At 39.8% G+C, this 22,500-nt stretch overlaps 1 protein-coding gene across 2 annotated transcripts in view; it reads left to right on the top strand.

The window, feature by feature from the left end:
- prkcab (protein kinase C, alpha, b) overlaps positions 1-22,500 on the top strand; it is a 119,169-nt gene that overhangs the window by 73,045 nt on the left and 23,624 nt on the right. For both annotated transcript variants that reach the window (XM_079646493.1, XM_079646492.1), the window contains exons 4-5: positions 17,290-17,401; positions 19,707-19,835. In XM_079646493.1, the coding sequence (XP_079502619.1) occupies positions 17,290-17,401; positions 19,707-19,835 (241 nt within the window). The remainder of the gene's footprint in view (positions 1-17,289; positions 17,402-19,706; positions 19,836-22,500) is intronic.

Below are 22,500 nucleotides of genomic sequence, written 5' to 3' on the forward strand. Positions count from 1 at the left end.
CATTGAAGCCACAGAGTATTGAAGTGAATGTGTGAAATATTCATGGACTCACACAATGGGTGTAATAATTGGACATTTGTGATTATGTGTCGTGTCAGATATCTTCTGACCTCAATATTTTCTACAGTCTAAATTTCTCCACAGGTTATCACCTCATGCATGTCACTGGAGGGTTTTACACCCGAACGAGGCTGCAAGTGAATATCCTTAATGGGATCGTGTATACTGGATTTGAGTCTATTATGAAGTACATTATGCCATTTGAGATAAAAGGTCAGAGTTGGGGAGAGCTGCATTATAATGTCATATAAATTGATGATATTGTACAGGCTATGGTAAGATGTAGAATCAGTTCAGTTTATAAGCTACATTAAAAAATCAATTTAGTGTTGTCAAATTAGCCATGCTATAATGGCACACATTAATATTACTATCGATTACTTTGACAATTATTTTCGCAATATACAATTCACCTTTTTTGGTCTATATAATGTCAGCAACTAGTAAATAATTCCCCAAAATGTACATTTAAATTCAGGAATTTACTTGGGGTATTGCTCACAGGGAAAGGGTAAAGTAACCTTGTTTTGTGGCACTTCGTCACAATCTAAAACAAAGTTGTGTTGCAGTGTTTGAGAAATCAAGATCTGAAATGTGGAGTCGTTATTAACAGATAAACATTTTAACTAATCATCTTAATAATTACTATGGTTTAGAACAAGAGACCCGAGGAAATCAGAGCATTGATTCTGTGCTAGTTCAACGTCCTCTGGTTTAAAAAAACAAGTATGGGTACATCGTTAAGTAAAAACCAGCTCACATTCAGCTCATGGTTAATGAATTGTGCAGCTATAGGTCAGAGGTCCTTCTGATCTAAGACCCACACATCTCATATCATCAGTGAAATGTTCCTACTCTAATCATGAGAGTTTAGCACATACAGCAGGGATGGGCAAATGGCGGCCCACGGGCCGCATGCGGCCCCCACCTCCTCTTTTTGCGGCCCTCAGATTAATTTATAAACAACGTAATTAATAATAATAAAAAATAATAATAATTGTTTTACTTGTAGTACTGATACCGTCCACTAGACTCCTAGTTACGTCGCGAGCTGCGTACATGATTTCAAATACCGCAAAATAATCTGTTACGCATTTGTGTGTAATGTGTTTGTTTCCCGGGGAAACCGTAACAAGAAACACCGGCTGTTGTTATGCCTGCTGTGACGTTAAGTTGCCTCTTGTAATTATGCCTTTACAAGCTAAAAAGTTGTATTTATCATCTGAATTTGGCGAAACAAGTTGAATATTCTTAAAACCAAGACTTTGTTTATTTGAAATCAGATGAAAACAAACTGTCACGGACCCTGCCATGTTATCTATGATTACTACGCTTTTCATTCATAATTTCAGCGGGAGGGAGGGGGAGTGGCGCTGAGGAACAGCAGAGTGCGGGCTGACAGGTGTCAGTGTTGACACTCCCCTTATTGTGGAATAAGGGGAATGCAGAGACTGGTTTTAGGTTCAAGTTAGACAACTAATGTCTGGGTTAGTGTTTATGACTTCATGTGTATGTCATCTTAATGGTTAATCTCAATACACACACATTTTCCATGCTTTCCAATAGTTTAAAATAGTTTTATTCCACTGTTTAATAACCTGTTCAATAGAAACATGCCACTTGTAAAAATGAAATAACATTTCTGTGAGCTGATATTTGTTTAGTGAGCTTATTAGAGGATGTTCCCATTTTTGGGGGGATGTTCCCTTTCATTGTAAAATGTCAATGAAGATGTCAGACTTAGTATATTTGTTAATAATTACATACAACACATGGAATTTGTTTGTGTGTGTGTTCCAAGTGAATCTGCGGCCCCCTGGTGGCCAGTACATCAATGATGTGGCCCCCACCACCATCAAAGTTGCCCATCCCTGACATACAGTATGGAGGATGTTCCCATATCACTAACAACTTGTTGATTCGCCGCCCACTGACTGGCCAGCTGTTGATCTTTTCAAATACCGCAAAATAATCTGTGACGCATTTGTGTGTAATGTGTTTGTTTCCCGGGGAAACCGTAACAAGAAACACCGGCTGTTATTATGCCTGCTGTGACGTTAAGTTGCCTCTTGTAATTATGCCTTTACAAGCTAAAAAGTTGTATTTATCATCTGAATTTGGCGAAACAAGTTGAATATTTTTAAAACCAAGACTTTGTTTATTTGAAATCAGATGAAAACAAACTATCACGGACCCTGCCATGTTATCTATGATTACTACGCTTTTCATTCATAATTTCAGCGGGAGGGAGGGGGAGTGGCGCTGAGGAACAGCAGAGTGCGGGCTGACAGGTGTCAGTGTTGACACTCCCCTTATTGTGGAATAAGGGGAATGCAGAGACTGGTTTTAGGTTCAAGTTAGACAACTAATGTCTGGGTTAGTGTTTATGACTTCATGTGTATGTCATCTTAATGGTTAATCTCAATACACACACATTTTCCGTGCTTTTCCAATAGTTTAAAATAGTTTTATTCCACTGTTTAATAACCTGTTCAATAGAAGAACAGCTGTGTTGGTTATGTAATGTAAATAGTGAAGGACACACGTTTGCATCAACAGTCACACAATCAAGTGACACAGCGGTAATCGTCTCCTGTTTGGACGGCGGACAGAAGCATCAGGGGCCAAAACGATCTCTGCCAGCTACAGGGCATCTGACATAATCCACACAAACACACACACACACACACACACACACACACACACACACACACACACACACACACACACACACACACACACACACACACACACACACACACACACACACACACACACACGCACACACACACACACACACCCGCATAGACTAACAAGATAGACAGAAAAACACAGCCTGAATGTCAGAGGGTTTAGGACACATCACATCACACACAGAGGCATGTAGCAGAAGGACAGAGGACACCAGATCATCTGCACACACACCTTAAACTGACAATTTATTTCATTTTAGTTATTGTATGTCTAAGGAAATACTTAATAATTTTGTGCAGTTTTTTAAAGGCATATTTAAGATTCAGACCTTTGGGGTTTTCCTATGGCAGCAGGGATAATTTGATGACCGGCGTTGCTAGGAGACCTGGTCCCCCACTTGCTTGTGAACGTCATAACCAACTGTGCAGCCGGCTCACGTGGATGTTTCTACCTCCTTATTCAAGCCCACATAGTTATGACCTGTTAAATATTTTTTGTATTAACATTAAACTTTGTGGAGGACCATTTACAGTTAGGTTTCTATTCCACTCACCACTGATTCCCACAATATGTTGCATTTCGTTCATGTTCTGTCAAAACCCTATGAGAATATCAGCAGATCCCACACTTAGTGTTGAGTTATGCCCACATTATAGAAAGTCAAAGTGAAAGAGAACTAAGAAATAAACTAATTCGAAATTATATTACTAATACTTGTACAAAACAAATCCAGCCTTGGACATTCAGACTTATTTAAAGATGATGTAATCTTTCACTGCAGATGTTTACATAGGGAAATAATTTAGAAAGCGACCTATGCACTTTTCAATGGGCTCTCAAGAAGCAATAGATGTAAAACTTAGATTGCAAAGACATAGCAACTCCATGAGTGTGTAACTAGTTGTTAGGTGTTTAAGACTTCACAGCTTAAAAGTTTTATGGACTTGATGTGAGACACATTTTGGAATCGTGTGACCTTTGAGATTCCAAAAGGATGGTATCGTCAATTTCCTTATTCATCACGTGACTCAGATGCGACAGGATAAAATTCAAGCCTAAACCTAAATTCAGGATTTTGGTTCTGCTCCAATTGTATGATCTGTCATTCTCCATGTGTCCAGTTGTGGGAAAAAAACAAACTCAAATATGTTAGTCTTTGACTGAAATCACAGATTGGACGTAGCAACTTCTTGCAACCCTAGAGCCCAAGGTAGTAAATTCACGTTTGAAATGAAGTTATATACTGACACTTTTTTCCTTAGGGCTACATGGATATCCCACCAATCTAATAATACAAATACAAACACAACACTGGATCATATTGATGGTATGTTGGAATGTTATATATACTTACTGATGGACTCGAGACAATACTGATCTCACAGAATGTAATGAATCAAACGACATCCCATATGTCACATTATGTTGACATATGGCTGCTCCGATTACCATGTGTGTAATTATGTCCCATGTGGCTATGGGCTTTATCTTTCTTACTGTACAGTATGTGGCCCATAGGCTTGATGTGCTTCCTGCAATTTCCTGATTTGTTTCTTTCTTGTTGACGTCACACTTCCTATAAGCTGTGCTTATCTACACAGAAGATGAAGATGTGATTATTATTGAATCCTGTGGGTGCTGATAATTGGAATTTGAAGTACTGTACAGTACATGTAGGAGCTGAATGATGCTTTCAGTGCTATAGGGTTTACTGCTGTTCAAATGATGTTAAGATTTCTCATGGAGGAGTGTATATGTTGCTTCGAGCTTATAATCAAGACTTGTAATGACTGAAATAATTATTTTAGTTTCAGGGCAGAATTACAGTAACTTCAAGATCATATTGTAACTTTTGACATCATAAAAAGGGTAAGATCGGATTTAGGAATAACGCTATTTTAGATAAACAGTAAGTCAATGTTCCTGTCCTAACTTACCTTAAGACTTAAGATAGAACGTTACACAAACAATTACTGGTTGCCTTGTCACAGACATTCAGTTCGACAAATTATGTTTGTCTTTCTCACTTGCCTGCTATGATGGTTCTTCAGGACTTACTTTCTTGAGCTCAAATCTCACTTTCGCAGAGTTTGCTGGTGATTTTAAAGCAGATGACAATGTATGTGTGTCGATTAAGAGGAAAAGGTGCCTGGTTTTCTTGCTATTGTTACTATCAGGGAATGTACAACTTAACCCTGGACCGCCCAGTAGCAGTAGTAGTCAGATAGCTACTCCTGCTGATTTTAATTATAGGTCTGGATTGGGCTTCATTCACTTAAATGTGCGCAGTCTGTTACCTAAGTTAGATTTTGTCCGCATTTGGGCGAGCTCGACTGATGCTGATGTCATTGTCTTATCAGAAACGTGGCTAGATAAATCTATTTTGCTCTCTGACATCTACTTAAATGGTTATAGTGTATATCGTACCGACCGTCCTAAAAAAGGTGGTGGCGTTGCCATTTATGTGATAAATAAGTTTTGTGTAACCAAGATGGTTTCTAAATCAATCAGTAAACAACTAGAATGTTTAGCCTTAAATATCGAAGTAGCAAAGGGTCAACAGGTCATGGTGGTGGGCTACAGACCCCCCTCAGCTGTCAAGGACTCTTTGTCTTCATTGGCAAAACTTTTATCTCAACTTGACTACAAGGAAATAGTGCTGCTTGGTGATTTTAATTGGGACTGGTTAACTTCTGTGTCAGAGGATTTTAAAAACCTTTGTATCTCTTCGAATATTACTCAGATTGTAGACAGTCCTACTTGCCCTAACATTAAGTTCCCAAATAAATCCTCCTTAATTGATCTCATCTTAACTAATGTGCCCCATAAATACTCATCTGTGGGAGTATTTGCTAACGATGTGAGTGACCACTGTGTTGTAGCCACAATTAGGGACACAAAAGTCCAAAAGGGTAAACCTCGTATTATCATAAGAGAGACACTAAACATTTTGTGGAGCAGGTTTTTGTACATGATCTGTTTGGTTTTGATTGGCGAAAAATCGATCTGTGTGCTGATGTTGAAACTGCATGGTCTTATTTTTATCTTGGTTTTATGAAAATTATAGATAGACATGCACCCCTGCGTACATTTAGAGTGAAGGGACGAGACAATCCTTGGTTTTCTGCTAATTTGTCTAGTCGCCTACATGAGAGAAACAAGGCCTGGGCAAAGGCTAGGAAATCAGGCTAGATAGATAGAATGGCTGCGATTTAGGCAGCTAAGGAATAGCTTCACATCACAAATAAAAAGTGCTAAATCTAAGTATTATCTGTCAGTTACCACAAACAACCTGAACAACCTTCGAAAATTCTGGAAAGCCATAAAATCTATATCCACCGGTGATATCCGTAATGAGCTACCTCCTTGCCTTACCACAGCATCTGGCACTATATCGGATAGGGCCACCATACTAAATTGTTTTAATAAGCATTTTGTGTTCTGTGGCTCTCTGTTAAATTCTGTTTCTAACTGTGCTTCTGTGAACACCACAGTCGGTGACTCTGAACAATGTGGTCTGGAAAACCCTTTCAGTTTTACTCCTTTTACTGTTGATGTTGTTTGTGAAGTCTTAACCAAGCTAGATCTTAAGAAGCTGGCTGACCCGGACGATGTAGGACCTTTCTTTTTAAAGATAGCTGCAGATTTTATTGCTCCACCTCTCACTACTCTTTTTAACCTCTCTCGGCACGAACAAAATCCCAAAAATATGGAAGTCAGCTTATGTCCTGCCACTACTAAAAGGAGGGGAGGCCACCTTATTAAACAATTATAGACCCATCTCCAAATTGTCAGTTCTGGCCAAGGTTCTTGAAAGCCTAGTGAGTGAGCAGGTAAAGGTGTTTTTATGTAACAATGACATCCTTTCTAAACATCAGTCAGGCTTCAGAAAGCAACATACTGTAGCACTATCACTGCCACAAGTGGTAAATGATATTACGAGTATTTTAGCAGAGTTGTGCAGCTCTATTTGTTGACCTATCCAAAGCGTTCGACACCGTCGATCATCGCATCTTGAAGCAGAGGCTGATCAGTATTGGCTTATCCTGCCATGCAGTGGGGTGGTTTGTGAACTACCTCTCTGAAAGGTCCCAATGTGTTAAGTTCGATGGGCTGTCTTCTGAATGGTTAAACATCACTAATGGTGTACCACAAGGTTCAGTTTTAGGTCCGCTATTATTCTCTATCTATATGAATAGTTTAGGTGAAGATATTCAAGGAGCAACCTTACATTTTTATGCGGACGATACCGTTATGTACTGTGCAGGTCCCTCGATTAACGAGGCTGTTGTTAAATTACAGGCTGTTTTTAACATTATTCAGGCTCAGCTCTCTGAGCTTAAGCTTCTTTTAAATGTGGATAAAACCAAGGTAATGCTCTTTTCTAAAGCTAAAAATACACCAGAGACTGCTTTGGATATTGTAACTACGCAAGGAATAATACTTGAAGTGGTAACCTGTTACAAATACCTTGGTATCTGGCTTGATGACTGTCTCACTTTTAAATTTCATGTAAATAACCTGCTTAAAAAACTGAGGGTTAGGCTAGGTTTCTTTTACAGAAATAAGTCCTGTTTCTCGCTTGAGGCCAGGAAAAGACTAGTCACTGTGACCTTTTTACCGGTGATTTGTTATATATGAATGCACCTGCCAATTACCTGAGCAAATTAGATGCTGCGTATCACAGTGCACTGAGATTTTTGACAAATTGTAAAGCACTTACGCATCACTGTACACTGTATACCAAGGCGGTTTTGCCATCACTTACTGTACGGAGGCTCAGTCACTGGTACATGTTCATTTACAAAGCCATGTTGGATAAACTACCATCTTAAATCTGCTCCCTGATCTCTCGGCAAATTGAAGTAGATTGCCTGAGATCGCATGCTGTGGTTTTATTAAATGTGCCAAGTGCTAGGACTGTCATAGGGAAGAAAGCTTTTAGATGTGCAGCTCCACTAACTTGGAACAGTCTGCAAAAAGGATGGACCATTTCCAATCTGGTACCACTACATGTTTTTAAAGCTCGGTTGGATGCTACACAATCAGATGCTGTTGGTACCTGTACATGTGGATAGATATGTAAATTGTAATCCCTGTAATTTTTGCTGTATGATGTTCTTTTGTTGTTCTGTTATTTATGTTTTTATGTTTTCATGTGAAACCTACTGCTGCAGGTCTCCCTTGAAAAAGAGATCAATGATCTCAATGTGATTACACCTGGATAAATAAAGGTTTTGAATTGAATTGAGAACGTTTTTATTTATTTATTATATATATATAAAAAAAGGTGCGTAAAAAAACGAACAACACTGTGTTGTGTTATCGCTGTATTTCTGCAAGTGAACTTTCCTGTCTGCCATATTTTTATTGTGCTTATGTTACATACTGTATATAGTTTCTGTGTGTGTGTGTGTGTGTGTGTGTGTGTGTGTGTGTGTGTGTGTGTGTGTGTGTGTGTGTGTGTGTGTGCGTGTGTGTGCGCGCGCGTGCGTGCGTGTGTGTGTGCGTGTGCGTGTGTGTGAGAGAGAGAGAGATGGCCACCTGGGGCCTGTCCTCCTTGGTTACCATGGCGATGTCGCAGTGATTAACGTGCAGGTATGTTAACAGCGAGTTGTCCGCTGCTGTTGCGCGTCAAAGCTTTAATAAACACACCGGGGGAACTGGGGATGAAATGGGGACTGCTGCAAAGCGCTGTTGGGTTGGGCAGGTGATATATGACCTGAAAAGTTTTGTTGTTTTCCCTTTTTTCCTAAACTTTTATGACAGTATTATCATAGTTGTTGAGCATTCTTGTAAAAACCCTCCCATGTGAAAATCAGATTGTGTATGTACAATAAATAACATGTGTGATCATGCACTGCAGCCAACAGGAAAAGTTAGAAGGAATGCTTTCTTGATATTCCTAGCCAGCAATTATTCTCTGCGTCTCTGCCTTTTTCCTCATTACTTTTAGCTCTACCTGCTTGCTAAAGGTCATTTTTCTTACTCCCTTTTTCTGCATAAGGTGGTGTTTTTATATCTTGTTAAAGTAGCTAATTGGACATGTTTGTAGTCTCTGATATGAGAAAAGTAGAAGTGGCACTGAAGCCTTGCAGGATTGCTAAGACGTACTAACACCTTAGCTGCATAGTTCTTTAATTGGCTTAGTGTTTAAAATTGTTTTACTCCTATTTATCAGTCATTTATCTGAGAACATAATTCTCTAATTTCTCTACAGCCTATTTATATGGCCACTAAGCAGCTCCAGCAGATTGGGGTTGAGGGGTCACCATATGCTCTAAAGCCTACTCCATCCAGGTCCCATAAACCAGCTGTTAGGCCAGCGCCACCTGCTATTCCGTAAAATAATTAAAACAGGAATATCCATCCTCTCAGCAATTGCTAAAAAAATAAACGTCTTTACATTCAACATACGACGTCCTCTAGTATGAATTATGACATGAGCAAACCACGTGGTTATTATTAAATCTAGACGGCAAAACTCCTCTAACCCTAACAAAGTGGTTATTTTAACCAAAACCACAATCTTTAACTCAACCATACCTTGTTATTTTTGTCGCGAGCCAAAGATTTTATGGGTTTAGAAAATTCCCCTACTCTTCAACCTAATACAACTTTTTGAGAAAAGCATTATCTCAAAGCTGAAAATGTTTTCTCATACCTGATGAAAGTTGACATTTTGTCTTGTCTTTACAGGAAGGCGTAATGTAATGCTGTCTGTAAATCTCACATCAAAAGGAATCACAGCTCAGTATAATTTAATGCGTTAAATGTTCAACTATTCCTTGATAAACAAATATAAAGAGCAGCTCTGAAATATAAAGACAATGCAGATTTAATAACAGTATGAGATTTCAAAAAGTAAAGTGTCAAAAATGCCACCTGCTCTATTTTTCTTATCGGTTTTCATTGTATAAGAAGTCCCCCTTTATGCACTTGTGTATGTGTTTTAGCTCTAGCTGTATGTATCTGCATGCTGTATGTAGCCATTTATACTGGCATTTTGTAAGCATAGTGACAAACCTGAATTCCTATTTCTCTAAGTGGGATTCTCCACTCGACAAAGTCAACTATCCTCTACACAGTGCAGCCTCTCTCGCAGCCATTTAGCTCAATTATCAGTGAGTAGAGATGGAGCTATCAGCCCTGGTGTCTCCTAATGGAGCCTGACAGCTGCAGCCACACAGACCTCAGGTCAGGTGGCAGAGCAACCAGGAAGTGATGACACTTTCACAGGTTGAAAGCCCTGCTTGTCCTCTGTGTGTGAATACAGCAACAAAGGCTTAGCTGCAGCATGTGTCACGGAGAGGGCTCACACACACATGCATATAGAAGCAGGCCTCGTATCAGTCTATTTAAATGCTGTGTTTGATGATGAAAGATGGGTTGTGATGAAAGTGACAATGTGTCTGAACACAGCATCTCTCATCTGCTGATAATCAGAGTGCGACGGGGAAGGATTAAGGACTCTACACCTGTGTCTACACACCTGTGTGTGTGTGTCAGCGGGGGAAATGTTTTGGGTACTTATTTAATTACTGCACTGAAAAACACGTTTTTGGCCCTTTACTTCAGTTTTCTTTTGGGGCCATTTTATCTGAAAAGATTTGTTAAAAATGCGGCAGGACTTTTCTTCTTCTTGTTCTTCCTATTTTTCCTTTGACCTTGACTAAACTAGCTCTATATAAAGTATTTGAAACTACTAAATTAACAAAGTAAATAAAAATTCTACTTATGCATAAAAAAACAGGCATTTATATCAATACACAGTGAAGTCGGGTATTTTTCAGTTTTGGTCTCTTTCACTAAATATACTTCATAAAAATACATTATTTAATTGCAGCCCTTTTACTTGTACTGCAGCATTTTAAGGTAGTTTTATTTTAAATGTAAATAAAAGATTGTCCTTTCTCAGTAATGCTAGATTGCCACTGTTGTATACCGTGTTTTTTTTCCTGCTAACTGGTACACAGAGCATCATCTCTGTAATCGACTCCACATCTCATCACCACAAATCACTGGATCCCTTAATCCCGTGAGCGCGCTTAGAGATTGCTAACATTGCCCTCTGTGCCATTTCACACTAATGAGCTCATACATATCCTGTGTGTGTGTGTGTGTGTGTGTGTGTGTGTGTGTGTGTGTGTGTGTGTGTGCGTGCGTGCGTGCGTGCGTGCGTGCGTGCGTGCGTGTGTGTGTGTGTGAGTGGCGTGTTTGATATCCTAATGCCTGTTGATGTGTAAATCACTAACAATCAGCTCCCCTTTCTAATGTGCTGCCTGATTTACTGGCTATAAATCTGTCTGGTTCATATCGTATTGAGACTACATTGGGAAAGTCTGAACATGATGGCCTATTAAACGCTGACAGGCTGCTGCAGGACCAGGTGGAGAGAGATTTGGTTTCCTCTAATTAAATCATTGATCGATGGGCACTACAGGTGCCGGTTTTACAGCAGCAGTCGTGACACAGTCATAGTTGTCATTAATTTGACTCTGGCCTGTGAGGTGTCAGCTGAGAGAAGAGGTGATAATGAGCAGATCGATGTGCTATTTTTAATTCTGTCTTTGACTTTAGGTAAGCTTTTTCTTCTGGCTCTCTAAGTCTTGCCTCCACTCTCATCGTCTCTGCTTCTGTTTCCTGCTGTTGATGTATCTCTTGTCAGTTCATCCTCCCTCTGTCTTCTCTCTTCTCTTCTTTACTTCTGAGTCACAGCTTCATTATCGTTTTTATCAGTGTCAGAAGACAGATTAGTTTCTACAAGTGACATGATTGATCTTGCCGCCCTGGGACTCGGATGGCTGTCGGGGGCTGTGTTTGAGTAGATCAGTGTGTACTAGTGTGTGTGCTTGCGAGTGATTGTAGATGTGTTATAGTTTGGCATCCATTTCCATTTTGGCAACAGAGGACTTGAGCTGTTACTAAATATTCTTTGGAAGACTTTCAAGTAGACATTCTTTTGTCTCCTTTTTGAACATTAAAGCATATACACATGTCACAGAAGAGGCACAAAATACTAATATGAACATGAAAGTGAGCCCATTAACTTTAAAGTTACAGAGAGTAAAAGCATTTTCCCTCCCAACTTTGATTACTTAAGAGAATTCTATAAAACCGTCGACAGCACACCTTCACCTGTAAAAAAAGAAAAATGTACTCTCATATTATTAAGTTATTAACTTTCAATTTTCAATGTGGAAGCTGCAAAAAGTGTGGGGCTTGTGCACTTGATGAGATTTGTTTTGAGTTTTTAATATGTCATTAACACAGCTTTAGGCCCTTATAGGTATATGAAATATAAGTAAGGTTAGTACTTTTCTCTAAATTAAAAACCAGTTGTCATCAATCTTCATACATTTTCATTGCATACTCATTTATTATTGTTGTTAATCATACAAAAATAAATACCCAGAGATGTTTTCTTTCTATCAGAGAGGCATCACAAACACATCCAGAGCAGATGGTTTGGCAGGTGAAGCTGTCCGTCCGTGACAGAATGGGTCTCCAGTTGGATGCCACCTATGTGATGCCACCCACCTGGACACCCACACACACACAGACTGCAGAGCCTTGTCTCCAATCCTTATCTCTATATTACTTTTCTTTCTTTTTTTCTTTAATTCTCACCATAAGTTCTCCAAGAAAAATCAACATATTCTACACTGTCTCTCTCCTTTCACCACATCATTGTAAGCTGCTTACAAACACAGTAGTACAAGCAGTCAGTGAGTGCAGTATGCAGTGTGTGCTCTTAACTGCATGTCACTCAGTTATCTTGGCTGAAGGCAGCATGTGTGTAAACTAGCCTAACATCCCTGTTGCTGTGGGGTCACAGTACTTCAGCAGGAGAGAATAACTGAGGGTCCTCTCGGCTATAAACATCCTTGCATGGTTTTTCTTTCAGCTGGGCAGCTGAGCTTCGGCCCTGAGGAGAGAGAACATTTCATCATCATGTGAGGCGAGATTGCTACACAGTGTTAATTTCTTCACTTGTTTTTTTCTTCGTCGTTATTTTGCCTTTTATGGAGAATCTGCACACACACTTAATTTCATTAGGCCACAGAGTGATTTACTCTCTACTTGTTTGCCTCCTCTCCACAGTTAGTGTTTCCTCCGTTGACTTTCAATCATCACTGGATGCTCTCTAACCCATTATCACCATAGCAACTGTACAGTTGTTCACTTTGTTTCCCCCAAGCACCTCATCTCACACACACACACACACACACACACACACACACACACACACACACACACACACACACACACACACACACACACACACACACACACAAACACACACAAAACCACCTAGTATGATTGAGGTCTTTTGAATTCATAGTCGTTTGGTGATTCTCTGTTTTTTGATAAATCAAAGTGATGTCTGGTGGGTAATTTTGCAATTATCCGGTGTTTGCATGTAGTGCATAAATACTCTTTGGTAAAACAAAAAATAGAAATCCTTGATGGAGCATTATTGCATTAAATCACTAAATCAAATCAGCTCTTTAAATCTGTTGGTTGGATTTGGGTTGTTTAAATCTAGATTTAGATAATAATCTGCCATTTTGCCAAACTATTAATCGTTTTACTCGTTTTCAAGCAAAAATACAAAAAAATAAGTGTTGGTTCCAGCTTCGGCAAATCCTCATAAAGTATAACTGACAAACAAAAAAACAAATAAGGTTAGACGGCTGGATAACTGTGTGCTCTGAGAAGCAATGGACATTATAAAATATTGAAAAAATTGCAAATGTTTCATGAGGAAGTAGAGACTTTAAAAACATTCTCTAGTATACACAGGATGAACCTTGGAGAGAAATGCTAAAGCAAACATAACTTATTGTTGAGTTGGGAAGGTTTGTGATTCACTATTGGTGGTAAAATGGCGTTTTACTGAAGGCATATTCTCCTTTCATTTCCCTTTTCCTGTAGTAATGAAGTGGGCTACTCAGAGACACTTGAGTAGGATGCTTGACAACAAAGTCTCTCAACATAATCATATCAAATCAAACAAGGATGGAGATCGCAACCTGAAAAATGCTTAAGCTTATGAAGCATCATACGGGTAAATTACACTATGCCCTAGTAGCCACCAATTAGAAGGAGGCAGATGTGAAGGCATCTCTGAAGGGTCGCTTGTCAACCAATTAACCTAATAAATGAGTCACATCGGCCTCCTCACTCTCCCCATCACTTTTTATAGCTATAATATCCAACGAGTAATTAGATATTGTTACCTCTGATGCTCAATGCCTGACTTTAATAAGCAAGACCCGCATTTGACTCATTGTCACTCTGCCCTCATTACCAATCTTTTCCTCTACTTCTGATTGATGTGACCCTCGTTTCGCTTCGAGGAATTCGGCAGCAGCATCATCTCGCCTCACTGGAACCAACTTCCCTCCTGGTTTCGCCTCATCAGCTCTGTCTGTTAGTGTCTGCCAGCATCTTTACCCAGCACAGCTTGATGTCCAGTATTGAAATGCCCGGGAGGATGTTTGAAAGAGACAAGCTGAAATGATGACTTAGCAAGTCCGTTTTGGATGTGCCACCCTCCGCTTTTATGCCGATGTGTTGTGTTTTGCAATGTGTGGCTGCTATTTGGCAGTGCTTCAGCTGCATGACTAACTTGTTTTGGATATTTTATGACTGACTGTCTATTGATGATTTGTGAGTCATGTATTCATGCTTCTTGTAACAGACGCTTCCATTACACTTCAGACTGCATATGAGAAGAAAACGAAGAGGAGAAGTTCTGTTATGTTTCTGTGACCATGTTTTCATGTGCATCTTGAGACAGAGACTAGTTTCCTTCAATATGTTTCAGCCTAAGCCTCCGTGTAAATAGACAGGGCTCAGTCATTGTGCTATGGAGACCAAGCATCATGTTGCATAGTGTCAATCTAATCTTCAGATTCCTTCTCTGCTGGAATAAATCAAAGTACAAGTTTGTATTCACTTGACCAAACGGTTGATATTAGTGTGGCAGCGTGGGCCATGATGAAAGCTGCCAAGAGAGCTGCCTCTTCAAGTGCTTGAATATTTAAATATTATGCATATTGGTATTCTGTTTGACACGTAATCAAACAAAGAAACAGCTCCTTGATATTGAGTCTCTTGAAACCCTTTAAAGTGCTGCCAGCACTGAGCAAACTTATAATAGTACACTCATAAATGTTCGTATCTTCTTCCTTTGGCAGCGCTTAAAATGTTTATGTGCTAAAGTGGACTTATGGTGTTAGCTGGGTGCTATACTGAGATATTATGGTTCGTAACCTACATTGTGAGTTATGGATGTGCCTTGTTATTTATGTGTGTAGTGCTGAGCTTGTCACATACAATTCCTCAGTACATCTACGTTATTATAGTGTGGGTCTTACAAACATAGACAGTTTTATTGCAGATAATGTTGCAAGAGAGAGAAGCCATTTTAGTTCAACTTTAAAGCTGCAGAGACACACGCAGAACTTTAGAGTGCAGATCAGATTATGTCTTCACACTCAACCTCTCCCTATAATGGGCTGCACTGAGTCAACAGGCTCAGGATGACTGTGAGTGGAAACCCTGCCATTTTCATTTCACACATGGCTCCGAGAAGGAGGGGCACAAAGACAGAGAGACAATAACACACGGTGACAGAAAGAAAACATTAAATGGAAATACTGTGAGAGGAAAAAGAGTTGGCATTGAAAATGAAAAAACATACAGTGCTCACTGTCTAGCACCTTAAAGGGGAAGGAAGTGAAGATAAACACAAATAAATAGAGATCAGGGAGATTATCTGAATCCTTGGTGAAGTCTTTTTAAGACTTTAATGTTCCCACGGTTAAAAAATCATAAGAATACAGGCGAAAATGGGAAGCAGAAGGCGGGAGACCCGGGAGAGGGACTCAGGACACGACCACTACGCCATCTGTTGCTTTTTTCTCAAGAAAAGCCTCCAGTAAAGACCGAAGGAAAGGAGCAAAAATAGGCGAGCTTGCTAAGATGAGAACATGCCAATTAGACTTTTCCTGGACCCTTGCAACACTCTGTCAGTCACTCCATTACCACCGAACAACCCCCTCCTCTTTTAAACACAGACTTCCCCTCTACGCGTCTCTGTCGCTGCCTCTTTCTCACTCTGCTGCTGTCGTCATGTAAGCTTGGAAGTAAAGGGCATTTCTCAGCGTTGTGCGCCCACTTACCCAGTCAGTGGCCTGTATAATTACACATGAAGACATTCTGACACATTGCATCATGATAGAGGCAGCGCAGCATGGTGGAGGTTTATCCAGCCTCATTTGCAGGGCTTTAATTACAGCTGTGTTTGTTTTGTGGTTATTGTAGAAATTAGCTAACCTCAGCATTCACAATAGTGACTGGAGAAAATAAATTCCCAACAAATGACCCTTAAATTACATGACATGAATACGGTATGTGTTCATTTTTTTTTAAATAATCAAATCCAGTTTTGGGGTTTTTTGGAAACCGATCAGAGCATCAATTCCCCGTTGCTCATCAGCTCGATTTTTACTTTGCCTCGGTGCCAGATATTCAGGCCAAGATAAACAGTTGCTCAGTTATGCTTCTACTGGCACTGCGCGAGCATTGGTGTCTTAATAACAGTTGAAACTGAAACAAGGAGGAAGCTGGGAAGGCTTCCAGGACGACAAGATGGAGAGAACTGACACCAACACAAAAACACCTTACACGTTCCCACGCGCCGATAATGGGCTGACATCGACTTTCCATCTGGAAATGACTTTCTTTCTGGTCCTCTTTGCGTCAGTCTCCTACACGAATGATATCATGAACAAAATGCATCATCGATTAATCAGTCTCTTTAAAATGCTGTCACGAGTTATCGTACAAGGAACAATTCCAGTAAAATGTTATCTCGCTTGTTCCTTTCATTTCTTTAAGAATCAACTATGGTAGATAGAAATTAAAGTGAGAGCTGTTTAGTGAGTTAATGAGGCAAACAGTATTGCATCATTAATCTCTGAGGGAGAGATAAGCAGTCGAATGATGAGCAGATGTTTTAAAAGAGGTCCATTTAAATTCCAATTTTCTCCTCCTTTATATAATGTTATCGCTGAATCTGCCTTAAGTTGTTCCAATAAACCTAAAACTATTTTCTCTGAATTTAATGTTTATCCAGAGGGCTTTGTGGCCATAAAAAGAAAAAAGGAATTTAACATTTGCCTGGAAGAAGAAACACATTGGAGCAAAACTACTTTTGAACATATTGTCTATTTGAGAAAAATAAACACTTGATGTACACAAACACTATTAATCCTATTTCAGAGCACTGGATTATTCCTTGATTTCACCTACCATGGTAATCCTAGTTTAATGATTCTATATGGCAATGTTGGGCGTTTTGTCAACAAGTATTGGATGAATTGGCATGATATTAAGTACACTCATTGATGCCCCCCGCACGATGTATTGTCATAAGTTTTGGTGATTCCTCAAATGTTTTGCCAGCTCAAGATATTCCTAACAGCTTGTATATTTCCCATCTATCTCTCTCTCTCTCTCCAGGACCCCAGAAGCAAGCACAAATTCAAGATTCACACATACGGCAGTCCCACCTTCTGTGACCACTGTGGCTCGCTGCTGTACGGGCTCATCCACCAAGGGATGAAATGTGACAGTGAGTACACACTCTACCAATACAAAACATATGGTCATTTCCTCCGTGTGTGTGTGTGTGTGTGTGTGTGTATGTGTGTGTGTGTGTGTGTGTGTGTGTGTGTGTGTGTGTGTGTGTGTGTGTGTGTGTGTGTGTGTGTGTGTGTGTGTGTGTGTGTGTGTGTGTGTGTGTGTGTGTGTGTGTGTGCGCACCTGTGTCGAATATGCTGTGCTGGTCTCCCTAATGAGAACAGATGGGAATAGACCTATACTGTACCCTCATCCACATCTGCAGCCTAGGCAGGATATACAGTTCCATCCTGCAGAGGCCTCTCTCGCTCCCATTCTCTCCACCCACTCTCTTCTATCAACTGTCCCCTTCTTTCCCTGCCTGTATGACCCACCCATCCTGCACTCTATTTCATTCTTCTGTCATCCTACTTCTTCTCTTTCGTCCCTCTTTGCTCTTCCCAATTCTTACTCTGATAATCCTTTGCCCTCTTTTGCTTCTACATACTACTTCTCTGTACCTTCCTTTATCCTCCATCCATCACCCTCCCTCCCTCTCTGCTCCTCTTACTCCATCCATTCATCTGTCTTCCTCGCAGATGGTAATAGAAGCACGCCAGAGCAAATTGATGCAGGGAAGCCATCGCCATCATGACCTTCTCTTGTCTCGTTTGGTCTCCTGTCGGCATGTCGAGGGGTGGGGAGGAAAGAAGAGGGAGAGAGAAGGAAATATAGGTGGTTGGCTGGAAGAAGGCACACAAAGAGAGGAAGAAGGACAGAGTTAGAGGTTGGAGGGGGAAAATAGGAGGTTTCCTACAATATCCAACCCCTTCTGACACAACCAAATCAGCTCACAGTGCAATATCATTCCTAAGTTCATGTGGTGATTAGTTATTGATGTTTTAGTGCTATGCTACAAAAGCAGTGGCTCCTTAAACTACTGTTTTCTCATTCAAAATATACATTACACTAGGGCTGTACCCGAATATCCGAATATTCGTTCGTTGGAGTACTATTCGGGTTTCAATTTCGTTATTCGGATATTCGTTTTCGGTTTTTTTGTTGAATGTATTGAAATCTCCAATATCAACGTCAGAGCTTGTGCCTCTTCGGGGGGTGCTAACACTTAACCATAAACGTTATTGTTTACTTTCTCCGTCTTTATATGTAGATATGACTTTTTCTCCATTAATCTCCGTCACGTTGTTTCCATAGCAACAACAACTTCCTGTCAACTGCGCTAACTCTCCTTCAAAATAAAAGCATGTCCATACAAAATAGAAAGCCAAGCCAAATTACACTTAAGACATACAACTGCAACGAAAGAAACACACACAATGCAATATCCTTTTCAATTTCAAAGAACACAAATTGGGTTGTATACATTAATAGATAACTATAAAACAACAATACTGTAGAATAACAAAAAGAATGCCGTGAATAAACCGAAATACACGCGTCGAAGCGGTTCGCTGCTGATTACTTCGCCCCCCCCTATCCCTCTTATTATGTTTCTCTCACGTCTCACCTCCACTTCAGCTGCATAAGTTCCTCACTGCTCCAGTTTGGTTTTCTTTTTGTTTCCATATCGTACAAATATTCAATTTTACATTTGAATTGCTTGTGGAGATTTCAATTCCACAATAAAAGTACAGAATAACATATCACTAACAAAATGTGGGAAATATTAATGAATCTTTACTTCTGATATGCATTTATGCTCTGATTGCACGTGACCAATCATGTGACCGTCTGAGAGTTTACCTTTAATTTTCCTTTGTAGTCATTGGCTTGATAAATGTATCCTAAAACCTTGATTCATAGTGAAGAACCTCTTTAATCCTGAACCGGCTGTTTTAAGTGAAATCATAAAGTAGGTTGATGAATAAGAGGTAATATGTACACAGATGAAAGCACAGGGCACATTCAGTTCATTGAAGGTTAATGTTTACTGAGTGCAAACCCTGTCCTCTTGTTTTGGTGTTATACAATATAAAAATTGTATTCATTTTGTATTTAATATCTTTCAAGGCAGAACTCCATTCACAATGAGAGCTGACTCTCTGTCTGCTGTCATTGAGATCTCTGCAGAATTTTAAGCTTTATTCAGGTTTCTTTTTTCCAGCACATCAAACCACCTCAACTCTGTTTTACCAGTTTCTTCAGAACAGCTTTTCCCAAGAAAAGTGTAATGTGATGTCTTAGATTTCCCATCTGTCCTCTCTTTATATGAGTGATTCACTCTCAAATGCATACACTGGTATGAGATCCAAAAAGTGATCCACTTATAAACTCCTGTACATTCTGTCTCTTTCCAGCCTGCGACATGAACGTACACAATCAGTGTGTGGTCAACGTGCCGAGCCTGTGTGGGACGGACCACACGGAGCGCCGGGGTCGCCTCTTCCTCAAGATTGAGGTCAGCATGGACAGGCTACACGTCACAGGTAGGTCTTATTTCCAATCAGTGTTTAGTACTCTAGGCCGCTCAGTGTCAGAATGATGAGTGAAAAGGCTTCTTTATGTTACTCAAGTGGTCGATTTCCAGACCATTGAAAGAAATCTCGAGTCATTCGAATCACTTTGGACTTCTACAAGTGGCTTCGACTAGTGTTAGTGAACTATGGTGGTAAGTCAATCGTTAACTAATACGGAAAGGATTCTGTGTGTCAGTGCAGTCCCTTCAGATGCTTCGTATTGACTTTGGATATAAAAATCAACTGTAATTCTTCATTTTAAATGGCTCAACTTGGAGTTTATACTCTGATGGCCTTTTCCCCATTTCCTACCAACCCAACTTTCAGAACACTTGCTCGGACCACACCCATCTTCAGCCTTGGACTTCATTTTGATCTCAATTATACCCCTGTAAAGTTTTGTGACACCAAATACTATAGGGCCATGGGCGTAGAGTAGGGTCTCAACTACACCTAAAGTGACTGCATCTTGCACGGTTGTGATGCTCGGGCGGTGACAAAATCTGTCCAGACATACAGAAATATAAACACCTGGCAATGTACTCGAAACCTCCTCATTAGGAACTCCTGCTGCATTGATTGTCTTCAGGAGCCATTTTTGCCCTGATGACACACACACAGACTCACAAGATAACAACTATACCAGCATCACTGTGTGATACAAGTTATGACTGCAGATAGAAATGATCTATTAGGGAAAATCTTGCATAAATCATCTCTTCTCTTTTCTGAGATGAATGTGTTTGTATGCATGTTCCCTGTTCAAATAAATACATAAGTGTTCTGGTACCCAGCAGAAATGTAATGTGCTTGCTGTAAAGGTCCCACTTTTCAAAGCAACATGCAGTACGCTACTTTTAATGAAAGAAAATGGAAAAGGACTCCTGCGCACTAATGATTAGGCATTGAGTTATTGTTGGAGGTTTTACCTGCAACAACAGAAAGTAAGTATTTTCAAATCTAAAATTGTTACATCATGAGAAAAAAAATTACATCATCTGTGTCAGCATAAAAAAAGGCTAAAGTCATGACTGCCTTTGTAACCTGTGTGTCCCATGTGTGTCCTATGTGTGTGTATTTTCAACACCTCCAAATTATCCTGTCAGTCAAGAGCAGCACAACTCTCAGGTGCTAAACCCCCTTTGGCAGGGAGGCACACACACACGCACACACTCACACATACACACACAAACACACAAACATGGCCAGATAGTGGAGGCCCGGAAATATAAGGGCTGAGGCCAATAGTGCCAAAAGTATTTTTTATTCAGTAAGGATACAACCTCCAGCTAGAGTAGGGACCAAGTGTTAGGTGTGATTGAATTGAAAATATATTGCTTTCATAAAAATGTGTTTGTGTGTTTAGAGAATGAAAGGAAGCTATAGTCAGCTTAGGGCATTAGCTCGCTCTGTTTTTCAGTTTTAATATATTTCATATTTCATTATGTTATCCAGCTTTGTATTGTTTAGCAGTGCCTAATATACATCCTATTTGTTATGTGGTGACCAGCCTCAGCAAAAAAAAAAAAAACGAGGAATGCTACGTTGTTAGATTGATGTGCGCTCTGGTATTTCCCTGGATTTTCATGCATTCACCCACTGGTGTCCTGTGTTTATGAAAGTGTTGCTTCACACTGTGCCAACTTCAAGGAACGATGCTCTGCAGCACCTTCTACTGGCATACAGTATGTGGTGTCTGATGTTTTAAAAACAAATCTCAGTGTTTGACGTATGTGTCTACTTTCCATTCATCAAGCAGCGCCAACACCAATTCATCTGTTGATTATTTTTGCAATTTATCCAAATGTAATCTAGGCAACAAATTGTCAAAGAATTGTGACAAATACCCATCACTTTAATCCAATGCCAAATGTGACATCCTTAATCCGCTTGTTCTCTTTTGCTTAAAGTCCAAAACTCACTCAATTTATGACAAAAAACGAAACAGAAAGGAAGCAAATCCTCATATTTGGCAAGCCTGAACCAGCAGGTATTAGGGCATCTTATCATCTTATAAGATAAATAGTTTTTAAAAATACTGTAAATGATTAGGTTTTGGCAAACTCATTGATACATCTCTATATAATGCTCACTTACTTATTGTGAAAACAGCTTTGATTACAATTTTTAGCAACTTGTAGGTGTTATACGATTTACACATTTCACAATAATTTGAGATATTCAGATTTTTTCTTTTTACTTGTGCAGCTTCAAGGTCTTTATTTCAAATAGAGAGAGGAGGTTGAAGTATACCATCTTTCCTTGTATTCTTTAAAAAAAAGACATGTGAAGTAAATGTGTATGGTTGCAGTTAAATAAAGGGTTAGTAGTGTATTGATTTTATAACGAACGACCACTTGAGACATAGCATGTACAGTAGCTGACAGAAAGAAGAAGATAGAGGTCCATACTGAGAACAATGGAGACACGGCAGAGGAAATGTATGTTCTGCTTCTGCTGTTTTTTGTTTTTGTTTTGTCCTCCTCTCTAATGGCAGCGGTCTGAACAGTGCAGCCTCAGCTCGTTCCCTCGCTCCCCCCCGGCTCCCACAGACAAGTGGCTGCCTGTGTGGTTCACCGCCCAGATGTGAACTTGATTAAATGTTTCCAGCCAAGAAAACAGACGTATCTCCAGT

This window comes from Notothenia rossii, assembly GCF_949606895.1.
Source record: "Notothenia rossii genome assembly, chromosome: 8".
In the NCBI taxonomy this organism is placed as follows: Eukaryota; Metazoa; Chordata; class Actinopteri; order Perciformes; family Nototheniidae; genus Notothenia; species Notothenia rossii.